The sequence below is a fragment of the Haplochromis burtoni genome, unplaced genomic scaffold (genome assembly GCF_018398535.1).
Source record: "Haplochromis burtoni strain Fernald_Lab_line unplaced genomic scaffold, NCSU_Asbu1 Contig_119, whole genome shotgun sequence".
In the NCBI taxonomy this organism is placed as follows: Eukaryota; Metazoa; Chordata; class Actinopteri; order Cichliformes; family Cichlidae; genus Haplochromis; species Haplochromis burtoni.
This window is the reverse complement of record NW_024582480.1, coordinates 1618144-1636240: the sequence shown is the minus strand read 5'-3', so window position 1 is coordinate 1636240 and position 18097 is coordinate 1618144. Positions and strand designations below refer to the sequence as shown.

The 18097-nt window shown below is 38.1% G+C and overlaps 1 protein-coding gene across 1 annotated transcript; it reads left to right on the top strand.

Annotated features, from left to right (window-relative positions):
• Nucleotides 1-2197: 2197 nt before the first annotated feature.
• si:dkey-33c12.4 (uncharacterized protein LOC560112 homolog) lies at nucleotides 2198-12021 on the top strand. The gene is made up of 18 exons (XM_005929622.3): nucleotides 2198-2360; nucleotides 2621-2673; nucleotides 3870-3945; nucleotides 5466-5605; nucleotides 5886-5969; nucleotides 6062-6118; nucleotides 6236-6436; nucleotides 6635-6829; nucleotides 7827-7881; nucleotides 7979-8069; nucleotides 8159-8300; nucleotides 8715-8819; nucleotides 9005-9113; nucleotides 9375-9600; nucleotides 9923-9997; nucleotides 10179-10281; nucleotides 10924-11030; nucleotides 11275-12021. The coding sequence occupies exons 1-18, from the start codon at nucleotides 2339-2341 to the stop codon at nucleotides 11417-11419; spliced, it is 1986 nt and encodes a 661-aa protein (XP_005929684.1). The 5' UTR covers nucleotides 2198-2338; the 3' UTR covers nucleotides 11420-12021.
• The last annotated feature ends 6076 nt before the right edge of the window (nucleotides 12022-18097 follow it).

Genomic DNA, 18097 nt, shown 5'->3' with positions numbered 1-18097 from the left:
CTCCACTGCTTCCGGGTTAAAGTTCCGTCACCGATTTCAGAATAAAAACAAAATAACAAAAGCTCATTTAACAAATGAGAACTCAAATATCATCACTAAAAACTCTATAATCATTAAAAGCACAAAATATTACCACAAAAATACAATAATAATATTTTTTTAATTAAAATTTTAAATAAATTTTTAAATATTTTTTTTTAAACTTTTTGCTTTTTATCCTCTACAATTTGTGAGTTTCTTCTCAGGAATTATGAGTTTTCCCGTCAGTATGTGATTCTCTTCTTTTTAATTGTTTCTAATGTGAACATGTGAATCTTATTGTGCACTTATTTTAATTTTTAAAACAAAATTGTGATTTGTTCTTGTAGATTTAACTTTTGCTTAACTTAAGCTTCTTTGAAAACTGAGCAGTTGAACTCATAACCTGATTTTATATATATATATATATATATATATATATATATATATGTAAATACATAAATATATAAATATATATACATGGACACTGCTCTGAATGCATCTAAAAACAAAAATACAAACTAAATTATTTACAGTACTGCACAAAAGTCTTGAACCCCCATTTATTTACATTTTGTTTCAGAATAGCACGTTATTATTATACTTGACCATTTTCTGAGAAAAAGTTTGTTGTTTATTTGTTTATTAAGCCACTTAACAGTGCCCTGTGAATCATTCAAGGCACCTAACTCAAGAGATGAACTCAAGAGATGAACCATTGTTGTGTCTACACATAACAGAACTAATTTTAAATCATATCTTTATCTCTATCATTTGCTACCAGGATCATGTCACAAAAACACAACATTTGTTCCTATTTCTTTAATCAAGTATACAAAATCTGACTAGAAAGCTTATCTAAGAGTTCAGGTTGCATTGAAGAATAAAGGCGGTCATCCAAGAGACTGACTTTCAAGCTCATTAGAATCGGCCTGGCTTTGCACAGAAATACAATGATTTACATTTTCAGTAAATCACTGTATTTCCCATTTTCCTAGCAAAATATGAAGAAATCAGGGGTAGCTCAAGATTTTTGCACAGCACTGAATATAGTGCTGTGAAAAAGTAGTTCCTCCTTAATTGTTTCTTATTTTGTTGCATATTTGTCATATTTCACAGGATCAAACAAATGTTCATATAAGGCAAATGATAACCTATTATTAAATAATGATTTCATTTATTAAGGGAAATAAATTATTGAAACCAGTATGAAAAAGTCATTTAAAAACTGACTGTACCATAAAGAATTTTGCCACAAGTGGTAATGAATCTCTCACATTACTGTGGAGGAATTTTGGCTCACTCTTCTTTGCAAAAATATTTTTTATTCAACTTTTCAGTTTGAACAGTCTGTTTAAGGTCACGCCAAAGCATTTCAATTGCATTTGAGTGCTAAATGTGAGTCCTAAATGTGATTAGGCACTCAAAGCCTTTATTCTGTTTTTGTTTTGCCCTAGTTTGAGTTCATCAGAGGTGGAATTGTCCTGCTGCATAACACACGTGTTCTTGGAGTTCAAGACGTGAAGTGATGGCCAGACATTCTTCCTCAGGATTTTCTGGTAGAGAGCAGACTTCATGGTTTCATCAATTATAGCAAGTAACCTTGAAGCAGCAAATCAGCTCCAAGATCATTACACTATTACTACCAAGTTCGGTAGGTAGATTTTTATAATGGGTTTTTTTTTTTAACTGAATAAATGATATCCACATTTACAAATTACCTTTTGTGTTTATTCAGGTAATCTATGCCCTGAAGCTGTTTATACAGCGAGACAATGATCCAAAAACACACCAGCAACTCCACATAATAGAAATTAATAGATAAATAATACATGAAAAAGAAAAGCATGTTTCCCATGGAGACAACAAAGAACAACAATAAACATTGCAAGTGATGCATTTTTCTTACAAATCCTTATAAAGGTTGGAATAAACTACTAAATGAACACACATCTCACCTGAAGAAGAATATCCTGAATCATGAGTTTGTGTTTGCGTCGTGAGCTCTCTAATATTATTTAGTGTCACAGTTAAACAGCACACACACACACACACACACACACACACACACACACACACACACACAAAAAAAAATCCACTACCACAAGATGGCAGTAATACAACATTAATGATTAAAGCTTTCCGCAAAAACGTCAAAGAAGAAGCGCAGGTGGCTAAATGAGCAGCAGAAGAAGAAATCCGACGCCACAAGCAGAAAGCAGGAAGCAGGGATCACTGTACTGTAAAATTTGCTTATCCAACGATATATATATATATATATAAACACAGCTTCTGGACGACACTTCACAGAAACAATAACATGCCTAGAAAGATTGTGAAAGGTAAGAATAAAGCAGTGATAGTTATTTCCTATTAGGGAGGCCTGACCATCAGTTTCATTTACCAAGAAATTGACTTGTTTGAGCTTATGTCGCTGTTTAGCTTACCAGCTAACGACGTATTATTGTGGCTTTCAGACAGCGCGAAGGTGACGCTGCTGTGTTTTTACCACCTTTAATGTTAACTCTCCAACGTTACATGCTAGTCCTTGAGTATTTAAATATATGTTTGAAGTTTATTTTTCCATTTCTCTACCTGCCAGGTGGGACAGCCATGCCCAGAATTCGAGAAAACTCGAGACTAATGCACACACACGTGAGTATGACTAAAGCCATAAAACTGCTGTGTTGTTATTACAGTGTTATCACAGATGTAGAAAAACAGGTTATTATGATGTTAGGTGTGGTCATGGTGGCTCGTCAGCGTGTAATAAAGCAGACGTCTTGCTTGCAGTCTTACAGCGAACGCTGTTTATTCGGAGTTACTTTATTTCTTTAACAAGCTGCTTTTTGTTCCATTCTTTGTCACGATGATCCCACACTGCTCCATAAATGTTGAGGTCCAGACTGTGGACTGATAGTGTTTGTTTGAAACACACTGGCAATGTCATCCTTACGACGTTGCTAGTGAGACTCTTTCCAGAAGGTATTTGCATGGTAGAGCAAAATGTGAGGGTAGTTTTCTGTCTTCATAATTCCATCAATTTGTTCTCTGAAATTTAGCCCCAAAACAAATAGAGGCACTGCTGAAGAAACTCCTGTTATACTTTTTTATGATTTTTCTGTCCCGTTTCATGTAATTTGGTATACTTCAGCCACAGCTCGTTTCTGGTCTCTTGAGTTAGGTGTCTCTTTTTTATATTTTTATGTAAACGAACAAAAATATTGGTACAAGGGGGGAAAAGAGTGGTAAATAAGCCAATGTTTAAAAAAAAAAAGACCCTTCAGAAAGCCTGAAGAACTGATATAAAGAAAGGAAGGGTGGCTTAAGACTTTTGTATTGTGCTTTGTGTCCCAGGCTGGTGAAGATAAGATGTACTAATGAAAAAGAAGCTGGGGTAGTAAACTCATAATGACATAAAACGAAGGAACGCTGGAAGTCATCATATTTGAGACATGACTTGTTTAATCATTATCAATTAGTCAATCAACAGGAGAATAAATATCCTAATTCTAGAGACAAATTAGTATCAAAGGAAATTATTCATATAATGTCACAGTAATTTAATAACTCTCTACAAACAATTCCACCTGTTAGCATTTTCTGAACTTCCGACCCCCTTCATGTATAAAAGGATGAAAGATATTCATGTGATAACAACAGAGGAATCCAAGCAGCAAACATTTGATAGGAAGAACCTGTGAAATGCAGGCTGCAGTTCTGCTTTAAAAATACTGAAACTATTAATTACAAACCAAACCAGTTGTAGTTTATTTTACAGCAGATTCATTTTTTAAACATGTAAATATGTTGGATGCTAACTATTTGTTTCTTTTTTTCTTTCTTTATAGGAATCAATGGTAGATTACCTGAGTGGACGAGCTCCTTCTGGCAATTTCCTGAATGATATCCGGCCTGGCTTTTTTGGTAAAGCATTCTCTGAAACTGCTGTTACAGGTTATGTTAAAGAGGAAATCAAGCTTGAAATCAAGCTTTAGTATAGGCTTGTAGTTTTAAGCATTGCTGCTCAGCTGTTGTTGTTTTTTTCCTTTTTATATAAACTGAGATTGGTCTGCTTTGATGCAAGTGCAGTGTTGAATAATCTAAGGTTAAATAGAGGAGGGAGGAAACACTGAGCATACATTTGGAAGAGTAAGGAAACAGAAGGAATGGGAAGGGATATCAGACATACATCTTCTTGAGCCACTTGCAGCAAATCCACAACTACAGACTAGCACTGTGCCTATTATATTGCCTACCATAATACCAGTATAAATTTTTACGTGATATAAAATTGTCATATCACAAATTTGTTGATATAGCAACACCATCTGTTTAGTGAACAACAATGAGACGAGCACGGTTATGCCTGAGAGGCAGAGCCGTGGATCAGACTCCTACGAGGATTTAACTTCAGTGCGCTCCATTAAAGCACAAGACTTAATATACAGAAAAAATGCTCCTGCTAAAGGTGGAAACAACAAACTTGTTTCACCACTTCAGGCAAACTCCCAACATTGATAACCAGGTTATGAAGGAGGAGGTGCTGGCAGTGATGTGTGGCCCAAATGTAAGAAAATGAGCCCACCAAGCTTGGTTGGAGCAATTGCTAGTTGTGCTCCATGCGACAGGAAGAGCAATTGTTGGATGGAAATTTTCTGACATGGCTACATGGTGGTAAAGCAGGGTTTTAAGCAGCTGTTTACATCCCAGGTAGGAATTGTTTTTGAGTTTGTTTGTTTGTTTTTTAACTTGTAATTGTGCAGGCTGCTCAAGAGCTGAAAGTGTTGAGCAGTTATTTTATACTTAATTTGTAGGGAAATGAATTCTGATGCACTTGCATCAGAATTGTGCTGTGTCACTGTTATTGCATCATAATGCTGCTGGCACCCGTGGGACCTTATTTCAGTAGATTCAGTTCAAATTAGGATGCATGTCATCAGTGACAGTTGCTCATTAGAAAAGACTGATGGAAATTTACCTATATTTACACTTATTGTGTCCAAGCTGCAAGCATCAGCAAAACGGTGTTAACAGATAACAGATATTTCCCACAACAGCCAAAATCTAATTATTGCAAATGTTCTTGAAATGTTGTTATTTAATTCTAAAGCTGCTGTATATCTCCCACCTCTGTTATAGCCGCAAGAAATCCAACTAAACTGATAACATTTATTTCATGTATGTATTGAGTGTAACAAGCAGATGCTTATGACACTTTAGTAACAGTGAGGAGGAACTTTCTTTAAAAAGCTGTAGTAGTTGATTTGATTTAGTTCATTTACTTAAAAATGTTGTTATTTACTTGTTCCCAGGTGGTGTGTGTTTTTTTTGTGGTTCTTTTCACCACTTTCGTGATTAAACAGCAGGGAATTTGGTGTGATCTTTGCATTGTGTTATCGTGGAGTGACGATCACGTTTTTGTATTTGTCTTTTATAACTTGCAGGTTTAAATTTTTTAAATCCTTTGGAGGAAGATATCGTTTATTCAGATGATGACGACGACGACGACGATCGTTATTATCAACGCAGGGCCGCTAACAGGACTTTAGAACCACATCCGCAAATAAAACAGCTCACTGATGAGGTATTGCCCTTTTATTGCACTTGTTGGGAAATGAAACAAGGAACGATCTCTTTAATATTTGTGTCTGGTTTGTAATAGGACATATCTTTCTCTCTGACTCACGTACTCTGTGGGGAATAAACCAAAGCATTGAAAAAACTTTAAGCAGTATTATATTTATCTTTTAAAATGGTAATTTTATCCAAAGCAATTTATCTTGTGTGCACTCTGTCAGATTTTAATCTTTTTTGGGAATTTATTGGAACGTTAGTTGACACTGCCTTTTTTTTTTTTTCACCAGGAGGCTGATAGAATTGCAAAGGAGTTAATAGAAGAAGAGGAAAGGCGTAAGGAGAAAACTAAGAAGAACAAGCGTAAAAAAATGGTCTGCATATGCATACTTATTAGGATTTAACGTTCTAGCAATGCTGGCGTTTTGCTTTTTTTTTGACCAGAATTTTCTGTCTTTTGTTGCAGCGTAAAAAAGAAAAGAAGCGTCTAGAAAAGGAGAGTGCAGTTAAAGACGGTTCAGCTGTGAGTCTATTTTTATCCTTGTTGTGTGTACATGCAAGTGTCAGAGTGGAAAATCCAGACAGAAAGGTATTTTTAAAGCTGCTCTGATTGTTTGTAATGCTGTTTATGTTATTTCAGGAGGAAGAACAAGGCAAGTCAGATTCCTCTGAAAAAGAAGATGATGAGACTATAATTGAAAGTAATGCAGAAACAACTGGATCCTCACGAAGCGATAAAACTCAAAAGGCAACTGAGGCAGCCAGATGTGATAAGACTGGTGCTGATACTGCAGAAAAAAATCTTGTGAAGATGAATGAGAACGAGGAAGAGGAGCAAAAGGTCTGTCAGAGTTGTAAATTTCAGTTTTTTGGAACAGAAAGGCAACCTTTTCTTTTAAGTGGTAGAGCTTTAACAGTATCAGATTATATGCAAATATGTAACACTATTTTTCATGCGTATTTTAAATGACAGTCTTTTCACAAGAGCACCTTTCGGATGATTATCCCCAAAACAACCACCTTGTTTTATCCTCCGTAGGATTTGGATTTAAATAATTCATATGCTGCTTCTGCTGAATCGGCGCCTGAGGAGACGTGGATTCAGAAACAGAAAAAGGGAGGAAAAAAGGCGGAAAGTAAATTATCTGCAGTTCAACAGCCTGAAGTGGAAAATCCAAATATCACTGAGGAACCTGAAGTTAGAAAGAAAGAGAAAGCTGAAACCAGTAAAGAGGTGGGAATCTTGAAAACATATTCTTATAGGTCAAGACTAAAGTCTGTTGCTCCCAAATTGCTGAATGTTTTGACACGTTACCTGGAGACTGGTTGGTGCCCCCTGGCAACATAAATGTATATTCCCCAACTGGTTGACAAATGTTTGCTTGTATGCAAACAAGTCTGCATCTTCCATGCAAACGTGAGGTTATTAATGTCATAACCTCTGTTCTCCGATAACTCAAGTATGTCACTATGGGTAACATTTCCTCTGTGTTGTCCTCAGAAGCTTCTGTTGTTACTCTGTTGTTAGCCAGTATTGGCTGGCAGTTGTAATGCTTGTGTCAAACAGTGGCCGTTGACATAGCTCCAAGCTCATGTGGAAAAACTGTCTCAGTTCCCGTATATTTTATGTACAGGGGAGGAGAAAGTTGGGGGAGTGGAAAGAGAGCATTGGAAAGTTTGTTTGCTTCATTGGCTTGCCTGTGCACACGGTTGCACTTCTCCATAACTACTTGACAGTCACCAAGGGGTCACTGACCGGTCTCTAGGCCTGCTTGAGTGGGACTTTAGCAGTCAATCTTAGGACTGCCAGTAGTGTTGGGTTCAAAGTTTTTTTAGAAGGAAGTACAGGAGAAATATCTGTCGTTTTAAAGGATTTAATTTGCTTTGGCTCCTTTTTCCTGGAATCACAAAGACAGACACAAAAACACCCCCTGCTTAGCCTTGATCATTTTAATATCACTGATTGTAGTTTGGGACATTCTGTTCGGACTCCCTTTGACACAGAGAATATCCCTCTAACCATTATCTAATGTGATGTGTAAGCATGCTGCAAAACCCTCTGCGCTCCTACCTCAACCCTCAGTATTTCAGCTCAGTCATACTGCTGGATGAAGCTTTTGTTAGCTTTTACTAGCAACCACAACGCAAATGTGTTTGTTTTTCAATTCAAAGTACGACTTTGAAAATATTATTCATCAACCAGACTTTTTTGGGGGGGGGTTTCTATACAGAAATCAATGGATCCCATATTAGAGGAGTATGCAAAGAAAAGCATTGAGTTTGCCAGTAAGTGACATTTTCCATCCATCATCATTGAGAGCCTTATGTTAAAAAAAAGTCAAAATACAAACAGGACACAACAGTTTTTTTTCCTCTTTTCCAGACATGGGGAATCGTTTGGCTGCCTCTGGGCAGTACGAGAAGGCAGTAAAATGTTTCACTGAGGCTATTAAATTCAACCCAAAGGAATTTAAGTAAGAACATTGACTTAAATTGACATCATTAGAACTACCGGGAGCTGTTAACTGCTAATGGCCATAAATGTTTGTTCGCTGTGTTTCAGGTTATTTGGAAATCGGTCCCTCTGTTTTGAAAGACTACAGCAGTATGAAAGTGCTCTCACGGATGCTGACGTTGCACTCTCCATGGAACCAAACTGGATAAAAGGTTTATTTAGGAAAGGGAAAGCTCTCTGTGGTCTTAAGGTAAGTTATCCAGTTAACACAGCTTATATTTTGCTGGGTTTTTTTTGTTGTAGCTGTAAATATGATTTAGATGGGCATTTTGACACTGAGATCTCTGGGGATTAACATACTTCTGTGGAACAATAGAGGAACTGCAGATACTTGCTTGTGCTGCATTGCATCATACTCGGGTGTTTTCTGTTATTTAGCATTCCCTCATTACCAGCATAACAGGAGTCCCTGTGTGAAGAGCCCGGTGCTATTAGACAGTAACAGACTGCATCCTCCAAAATGCCGTGTGGCGCAATCAGAACCTCTTTAAACATGCTCGTTTAAAAACTGAAGACTTGGCGGTTTTGTTTGTGTAATAACGCAATCCTACAACTTGTTGTAAATTCCCCAACTAATTTCAAATCCTAACATTGATTCTCCCAGAGATACTACGAAGCCTCACTGATTTACAAAGAGGTCCTGAGGCTGGAAAGTACAAGTGCTGAAGCCGCACAGGAGCTGAAACGAGCACAGACGCTGCACCTCATGGTAGGAGACGCTTTGCAAAAATGGAAATGAGACAAAACAAAAGTCTGATTCATTAGTTTCCCTCCCACAGATTCATATGAAAAGCTCTTTTTGGGATACACCAGTGTCACCTGTTGGTGTGTATGTGTTGGGATAATAAAGTAATCATTTGTGGCTTTAATGCCTGTATGTTTGTATGATTTCAGGAAATGGGCTTCAGCTGGGCAGTGAGCTCTGAAGCCCTGAAAACTCACGGTACACTAGAGGAAGCTGTGGAAGCTCTGTTTGCCAGTGAGAGTAACACAGGTCCTGGAGGTAAATAAAATGTAACAACAACAGCGTCCTGGTATATAAAGACTGCACTACAACAGTCGGCACTGTTAAGACTACATTCTTTGCCATGATTGAGTAGGGTTAGTCGATTTGTGAAAATTGCTTTTGTGTTAAAAAAAAAAAAAAGAGCAAATCTACACCTCATCTAAAAGAACAGTGTTGTCACCACTTGTGATTTTGTGTTAAATCACAAAAATATATAAATTCCAGTCAAGTGTGAACATGACTGTACTGTTTGTTCAGTCTGCACAGCTCCTGCCACCAGCAAAGAGACAGCAGACCCACCAGCAGGGCTGAAAGATGATGACGGTGATGATGACGATGATGATGATGATGACGATGTGGGAGAGTGGACTGTCCTACAACCAAGCCGCCCACGAATGCAGCAGATGAGAGAGTCTGACGCGTTTGGCCAAAACAGATCAAAGTCTCAGTCGCCGACCCCTCGCTCCAGGAATGGTCCAAAACCGTAAGTCCTCATTAATATGTACGCAGAAATTCAAACAAAAGGGTGTTTATGAAATTATAGTTTTCTTTTTGCAATATTTTAAGGGCTTTTTTTGGGGGGGGGGTTGATAATCACTCTGCAGGTCTCCGACTGATTTGTCTCACCTTGGATGTGCTGTGTATAAGTTTGTGTATGTAGTCGGAGTATTATAATGTGACTGTAAGTTTGATGTTGAGAGGAAGTGGGCTCAGATTTCCTTTCAAGCTTTTAACGTTATTTGCTTAATCATAGAGCATATCAATTTAAAACAGAATGTTTTTATTCTTGCCGTTTTGTTTTAAAGAGAACTTTTCCCTGTTTGGACTGGATTATTGGCGCCTACTGTCACCTATGTAAAACTCCACGAGCTCTTTAGCAGGTGAGCTATGGCAATGCTATTGTTGTGTGAGGATCTTCCTCAGCACTTTCATGTTGTAGGCTTGAAATTAGAAAGAAAAACCAAAATATGATCTGAGCAGTTGCTGTGTCTTTTTTTTTTTTTGTCAGTTAAGTAGTGAGTTCATCGATCATTTCAACACTCGCTCCTTTCTCCCTCTCAGAGCTGGGGCCATCTACAGCATCAAGATGCTCCTGGAGCAACAGTGTGCCTTTGTGAATTACACCAGAAAGGAAGATTGTGATAAAGCCATCCAGTGTATTAATGTATGTATCCATTTGCCATTTGCAGTGAGTTATATCTAGTTACATTCAGGGACAAAACCCGTGCGTCAAACGTAGCCATGGGTGCAGCACATGTGTAGTGTAGAGCGGCATGAGTCACAGGCAAGACAAGACAGTGAACTTTAGTCTTTGGATTGTGATGCACATTTAGATTTTTTTTTTTTCCTTCGACTTAGCACTGTGATATGAAACCTAAGGTTTGTATAGTGTGAGTAAAGTCTGACTGCAAGTCCAGTGTTGTAGGTTTTTGAGTCTGTGGGTTTCCAAGAGTCTGCTTATGCTCTTTGTTACACTGCAGTGCAGCTGGCCAGTAAATGCAGAGGCAGCAGACATCTCTGGTAAACTGGTATTTAATGGAAGACAAATATAAGCACATAAAGTAATAAGACTAACCCGTTCTGTCTCCACAGCAGCTACCTGCCTTATACACACGGCACTCACGGCTGTTGGTGTAGTCTTCTTTATTTATTGTTACAGTAGTGGCCCCACTAACGGTGATCATAGGTCACGTAAACTCTTAGTGCATCTGTGTTGCACCAACCCGAATGATAAATCATTGATAAATTACTCAAGAAAACCACGGTCACAGTAATCGATGATTAACAAGGTCTGTTCACTCTCCAGGGAATGATTTTCGAGGGGGCTCCACTGACGGTGCGATACCCCTACAAAGTCCACCCTGAACTCGGTGGGTCCAAATTAGCTGCTACTGACCGCTGCCCTCGCCCAAGGTAAGGACATTCTTCCTTTTATTGAGAAAAGCACTGATTCACTTTGTCACAAGATTAGATTTTATTCTCCTTTGATGAATTGAGACAAATAAGTTTGTAGTTCCAGATTTGTGATGAGATTATTTCTGTGATTTTTGGCCTTTTTAAAGAACAATGAATGTATTTTCTTTTAAACTTAAATTTTATCATTCATCACCAGAACTGAATTTTTAAAATGATTTATCACTTGTTTTTCATATTGTAGCACATACAAGAAGGAGTGCTTTTTCTGGAGGACGACAGGATGCACGAGGGACGACTGCACCTTCAGACACGTCCCGGAGCACAAGAACATCGATAGGGAAAAATTCACCAGCAGGCTGGGATTGCATGCAGCAATTCAAAAATGATCACGCCAATGAGAAGACATGAGAAGCACGTGGCGTTTCCTTTGAGTTGACGCCGTGATCATGGCACCCTGGTTTGTTTTTTTTTGTCATTGTTCTGGTTCACAACACAAAAAGTTTCTTTGAATTGTTTATTATTAGATTTTGGTAAATCTGTGCATCACCATCACTGTATGTGTGCAAAGGAGACCTGGATCGACATAGTACTACATTAATATTATAATTATTCATGTGCCTTCTTAGAGTGGCATATATATGCTGTAAGCGCTAAGCAATCTTTGGCAATGGTTGGCTTTCAGGAATTCCTGATTCCATTTTGTTATAGATTCGATTTTAGTTTTATTATTTAAATTAGATTTAACAGATTTTTTTCTGTTGATTTGAACACTAGGTGGCAGCATTATATCTAGCCTTGAACTTCAGGGCTGCAAAGTCTTTGCTTTCGTTTTAAAGGCTGTGATTCCTGTTTGGGTATTTTATTTGCACATTTATTGTGCAGCGTTTCATTTTGTGTCATCTTGATGCTGGGCAGCGGTTTGTTAATGTGTGAAAAGCTCAACGGTTGGATTCTGTTGGTATGAACATTAAAGGTTTCTAATGCCCCATCTGTTGTCTGTGTGTTTCAGTGTGGTTATGTTTGTATAGGAGCTTTTTGCAAAAACTGAACATAAAAACAATATATACAAAAAGATAAAGAACTATACAAAAAGAAAACTATACAAAAAGAAAACTATACAAAAAGATAAAGGAGTACACTGAATAGAAACCAAAAAGCTTTTATAAGATTTGGCTTATTTTAGCTTAGAGTTCCAGTTTTGTCACCAAATGAAACAAAAACAATGATGATCATTCCTCAGTTTGGGGTATGTTTACTAACTTATTTCTGATTATTGATTGGGTTTTATTCTCTTTTTGAACTTTCCTTGAACAAATTATACAGCCTCATTACTATTCCACAAGTCTTCCCCTTTTCCAGATTTTTTTTTAAATATTGGCCCTGCCTCTTATTTCCTCTGAGTTCATTCTGTAACTGAAACTTCAAACAACCATTTAATTTGTTTTGAAAGTAAAACATATTTACATTTTTATACATTATCAGTGTAATGTATGGCTATCTATATCTATATATATATATCTATATATATCTATATATATAGATATATATATATAGATATATGTGTTGCCGTGTTCCTGGGTACGCTAATGAACCCCTCGATGTTTGTGGGATAGTCAGAAGGATCCTAAATGACACAGAATAAAACACTGTATGAATAAACAAAAGTGTCTTTAACTCTTTGTGCTCATGTTCAGTAGAAAAGCTATGTGTAAGTACTAGTTTATTTGGATGGAATGATTTAGACACATTATACGAGACCTACCACACCAAAATTGAATAAACTTGGTGAAGCTGAGCATGGGTAAAAGGAAGAACTTTTTACATTTTGGTCCAGATTACTTTTTTTTTTTTAACTGTGGCATGGAGCTGTGGTTTGACTACTAGTTTTGGAAATGAGAAAGGAAAAAATCCATGAGTAGAAGATCAGAATCTGCTAAAGAATCATGCATTTCAATTCCAGCCACAGCAGCTGTGCATCCTGTTGCATTTTTATTGAGTTAGAAGTCCTTCTCAGTCACCTTAGGCCAGCCGAAGTTGCCGAGTTTCAGTGAAATGATAAGTAACAATTGCCCTTGAGATTTTATCAAAAGCAAGATTCCTCTAAGCTTAAAATACCTCACTTCAATCTGCCTGAGCTGTTAATGTGGGTGGGATTTGTGTAGATCCTCGCTTTGCTAAGACCCAGTGTGTTTGTTATTTGACTCAAGGTCATTTTAGTGATGCCTGTTACACAATGTTTGGGGTGTGAATTACAAAACCTTCCCAATGTTCTCAAACACCTGAGGAGTTGCCTAAAGACTCTAAAAGTTCGGGGAAAATAGTTATTTCACTGTTTTAAAAAAACACAAGTGCTTGATCTGGACCTTGCAGGCAGAACAGCTGTACTCGTGGGCATTAATTGGCTGATGGTGGCATACCTCATGAAGCCCCTTTGATCTGTGTGAGATTTGAGAGCATGAAAGGCCTGAAATACTAATAACATGAACTCTGGTTGAACCCATAAACAGCTCTCTGACATGCGGTTGATACATTAACAACTTGCAAAATGGGTCTATATTTAATCTTACTGGTCCGCTTGCCTTTGGGCCCGTGAGAAATCTGTTTAAATGCAGATAAAGTCTGATAAGAGGTTAGGGTTCACAAACCGGCTGGAATCAACATCCCGCCACTCTGAGTCCGGACAAAGCCAATCCCTTACTTAACTAAAGCAAACACCAGGAAGATTAAGTGCATCTTGTTAAGCTAGCGCGGTTTGTAGAGCTTTTAACAGAAATTCCCCCTCCCATCCAATAGGAGGAAAAGGGAACAAAAAAACACGGTAACAGACGGAACCAGCAGACACGACACGCTGCTCTCCCTCTACTCTACTTTTTGATATATGGCTATGCAGTAAAAATTCTTCCTCACTCCCCCTCAGGAGAGGTTTCAGTTGCACTAATTGAATCATTGCTTTTAGCATAGGGACACAAAATCTAATTTTTATTCTAATTCTGTGGTTTCTTGCTGCTTGTAAATAAACTATTGATGTGACATGCAGAAGGAGATGACTCATCTTTTGTATCAACGGTGTGATTTGCTTCACAGGCACCCAGAATAAATGCTCCAATGCAGCATTGCAGCCAGCCGGTTTACCAACCTCTGCTTGAACCTTGTAACCTTCCCAGCAGGGCTGCTGCTGCTGTGTGCTTGTCCTCTTTAAAGGAGCGAAACTACAAACACATCAGTGTGTGGACTTTGGAGCAACCCACCAAAGTCCAAATCCTACTTTTCCTCACTGCATTTTTCACATCAAATTCTTGCAGTTAGCTCAGTCAGCCTCTTACTGCACCGACAATAAGAAGCTACAGTGCCACAAAATATAGATTTTTATGTTTTTGCATAAGTTTCTTGATTTACTTCTTTCTTTATGCTCCTTTCACTGGCTTAAGGCTCTGTTGGAAATGCCTTGCATGTCTGTGCAACAACCAAGACTTTGCAACAATATGAATTAAACTCTGACAGTTGAAGGGGTTAAACTACATGCTGCCAAGTGTTAACACAATACGCCCACACAGTCCTAAAAAAGATTACGAACTGTTCCTTTTTATTGGTTCAGCAACATTTCCGCTATGTTACACCTGTTCAGCTGCTCATTAAAGCAAATAGCTAATCAGCTAATCACATGGTAGCAACTCAGGTATTCAGACATAGTCAAGATGACCTGCTGAAGTGTAAACCGAGCATTGGAACAGGAAGAAAGTTCACATAAGTGACTCTGAACGTGGCGTGGTTGTTGGTGCCAGACAGGCTGGTCTGTGCATTTCAAAAACCGCTGATCTGCAGGGATTTTTGCACACAACAGAGAATGGACAAAAAAGAGAAAGTATCCAGTGAGCAGCAGTTCTCTATGTAAAGATGTCTACAGGAGAGTGGCCAGACCTCTTTGAGCCTGATAGGAAGACGATGGTAACTCAAATAACCACTTATTACAACCAAGGTATGTAGATGAATGCACAACACATTAAACTTTGAAGTAGATGGGCTCCACCAAAACACTACGCAAGAACAGGAAACACTTACATGGTTCCACCAAAACTGGTGAAATAAAATATTGGAAAGTAGTTTTTCCAGCAACATTTAGATGGTGGGGTCAGAATTTCAGATAGAGAAGAAGAAGGTATGGATCCATCGTGCCTTGCATCAACGTTTCAGCCTGCAGGCGCCTTACTGCCACCAGAGCATCGTTCAAATGCTGCAGCATACCTGAGAGTTGCTTTCGACCATCCCTTTATAACCACAGTTTAACAGTCTTCTGATGGCTTCTGATAATGGACAATGTCACAAAACTGTCTGTCTTTTCTCAAATCATCTCAAATAATTAGTGCAATACTTATTTACTTGGTATCAATCTGATACCAAGTAAATACAGTGATGCTGATACCATTACTTTTACAGATAGTTTTAACTTATAAAAGCAGCATATGTAGGGAAGAGCACTGTGTTGTGATTTATGAGTTGAATCACCATCAATTGGCAACTTCCTTACACATTTTAATGACCTCTACATCACTGTGATTTTTACTTTCCACAATATTAAGTGAATCCAAGTGGAGAAAAGAGCAGAATAAAGACAGTATTCATCTTCTGAGGTAAGTCATTAGGATATCCTCAATCTTTCAACTTTTCATGTACTTTGAAACTGAGTTTTATGGAGACCTGAAATGGAAATGTTCCTGCCTCTAAAACACTTTAGAGGCAGCCTTAATGTGACAAAGGCTAGAAATAAAATTGACTTCACAGTCAACATAAAGAGGTTCAGGCATTTTTGTCATTTCCAAAATAATTTATTATCTCAACTGAGTGGGCTACATACTGAACTTAGAGGACAGAAACAAAGTGTCAGTCGTATTGTTCTAGCATTGAACTAATACCAGCTTTAATACCGAACACCACAGATGTGGTGGAAAGGGAGAGTTGCATTACTGATGTGCAGCTAACAAATCTGCAGCAATGGAGTGATGCTATCATGCCAAAATCTGAGGCATGCTTCCAGCACCTTCTTGAATCTATGCTACAAAGAATTAAGGTTCTGAAGTCAAAAGGAGGCTAGCAAGGCTAAAAACGTGTCCGGTGAGTGCATACTGTTATAGAGACAGACGTTTTTGTCTTACCTTTATGTCATAGTAAGACATTTCAAAACACTGAAAAGCATTTTAAGAAAATACTAAAATGACTTGCTATTTTAAAAAAGAAGACGCTTAACATGCTTTAATCAAAACAATGACAACACGTGCATTTGGACCAATTATGTTGGACAAAGCCATTGTTTCACTCCTTAATAAACATGATTCCTGAGATCAACATAATGTTGTGATGGTAGCTGCACACCGTGGAGAGCCATCTGGTTGAGTGCAGTCTTTTTCCAACCCTTGGTGGATTCCTGTGAAATGAATACAGTAACTGCCACAATGAGAAATTGACCTTCCCTTTAATCTAGACAGAGGCCCCCTTAACAAGTTGAAATAGTGCAAACCCAATTAGGGAATTGATTGCTTGCTTTCATTTCCCTCATTTGCATCAGGGTCATATAGGGAAGATAAATTAATGCCTGGTCTTTTGTCCACACTGTCGTTGCTGCTTGAGAACTATTTATTGCTAAGAAATGAGCAGGGGGGAAAGTCTTTTGTCTCCCCTTGACAAACTCATCGGTGATAATCTTCAGTTAAACACCAAAAGAAGGAAAGACCTGCTGAAGCCTGAAGGTCCTCACAAGTTTTAATGTTGGGACAATTTGATGGATCATTTAAAGGACAATATGAGCCTTTGTGATTGTTTTAAAAGCTTATCCACAACCATTAATCACAAGACTATTCAAAAGAGGTTTATAGGTAGCAGAGGCTTAAAGAGAACCCTTTCTTTCTGCCACAAAAACAACACATTCGTCCATTTTTTCCACTCTCTTCTACTTCTTTTGTCTGTCTTTTGCACTCGGCTTCTACCCCATTAGCTCCCATAAATTATGTAAACCTTTGGATAAGGCTTTAATTTAAAAAAGGCAGCTATTTCCTAAAGCAGCAGGGCCACTGTAGATTTTACACTTGCACACACAAAAGTAAAGAATGCGTTTGTTTGTTTTGCTGTGGCTCAATGCACATTGAGTACCCTGTTAGCATTAATAGCTACAGCAGGTAAGTCTATGTTGGACTGAATCAAAATAAACTATAGAGCTTTGCCCTGTGGTAGGTTACTGTTGTAGTAAAGGTGGCTGACTCTATAGGTTTTGGACACCAGTGGAGCTGAATATTATAGAGACAACTGTTGCTTTTTGGCTTTTTCATGGGAACTCTTCACCATAAGAGAAATTTAAACCTTATCTGACATCATGTGCATATTATCTGTAGGCTTGTTTGTGGTTCCCAGAGGTTCAAAAAGTTGAATAGGAGACAGCCCTTTAGCACCTTCTTTACTTTTAAAGTGAGACTTCAAACCTTTTTGATACAGTTAGAGATGAATCGGGGAATTGTAACAATCACTCAGTTATGCTATGACACGCTCAGGATCCTGGGAGTCTCCCCATGATACACTGACGACTTCCCCTCTTCCTCTTTTCACTCTCAATGTGTTTATATCTTACTAACCTTTGTCTTCTCTCCCTCCCATACTTTGTTTTGTCCATCTTTGGTTTCCCTTTTTCTCGTCTTTTTCCCCTCACCACCTCACCCAAGTCTGGTGCTACCGGAGGGCTCTTGATAGAGGGGTGCCAAGCGCTCACTTATGGGGGGGAACATGTGATTCTGGAGGTTTTCTCTCGAATACTGTAGTCTTTACCTTCCAATGTAAAACACCTTGATGTGACTGTCGTTGTGAGCCCTTCTTGCTATGAGGCAACAGTGCTAAGCACGTTGTAATGACTTTGTTCTATCTGAATAAAAACTAATTGGAATTCCTTTTTTTTTTTCAGGAATTGCCTGGATTGTTAGAAAAAGCCTCTAACAGTGTCTTTAATGTCTCTAAATGATATCCAGTAATATAGAGCTTCTAATGCATGCTGATAATGGGTAATATACAAAAAAAAAAACTGTGAC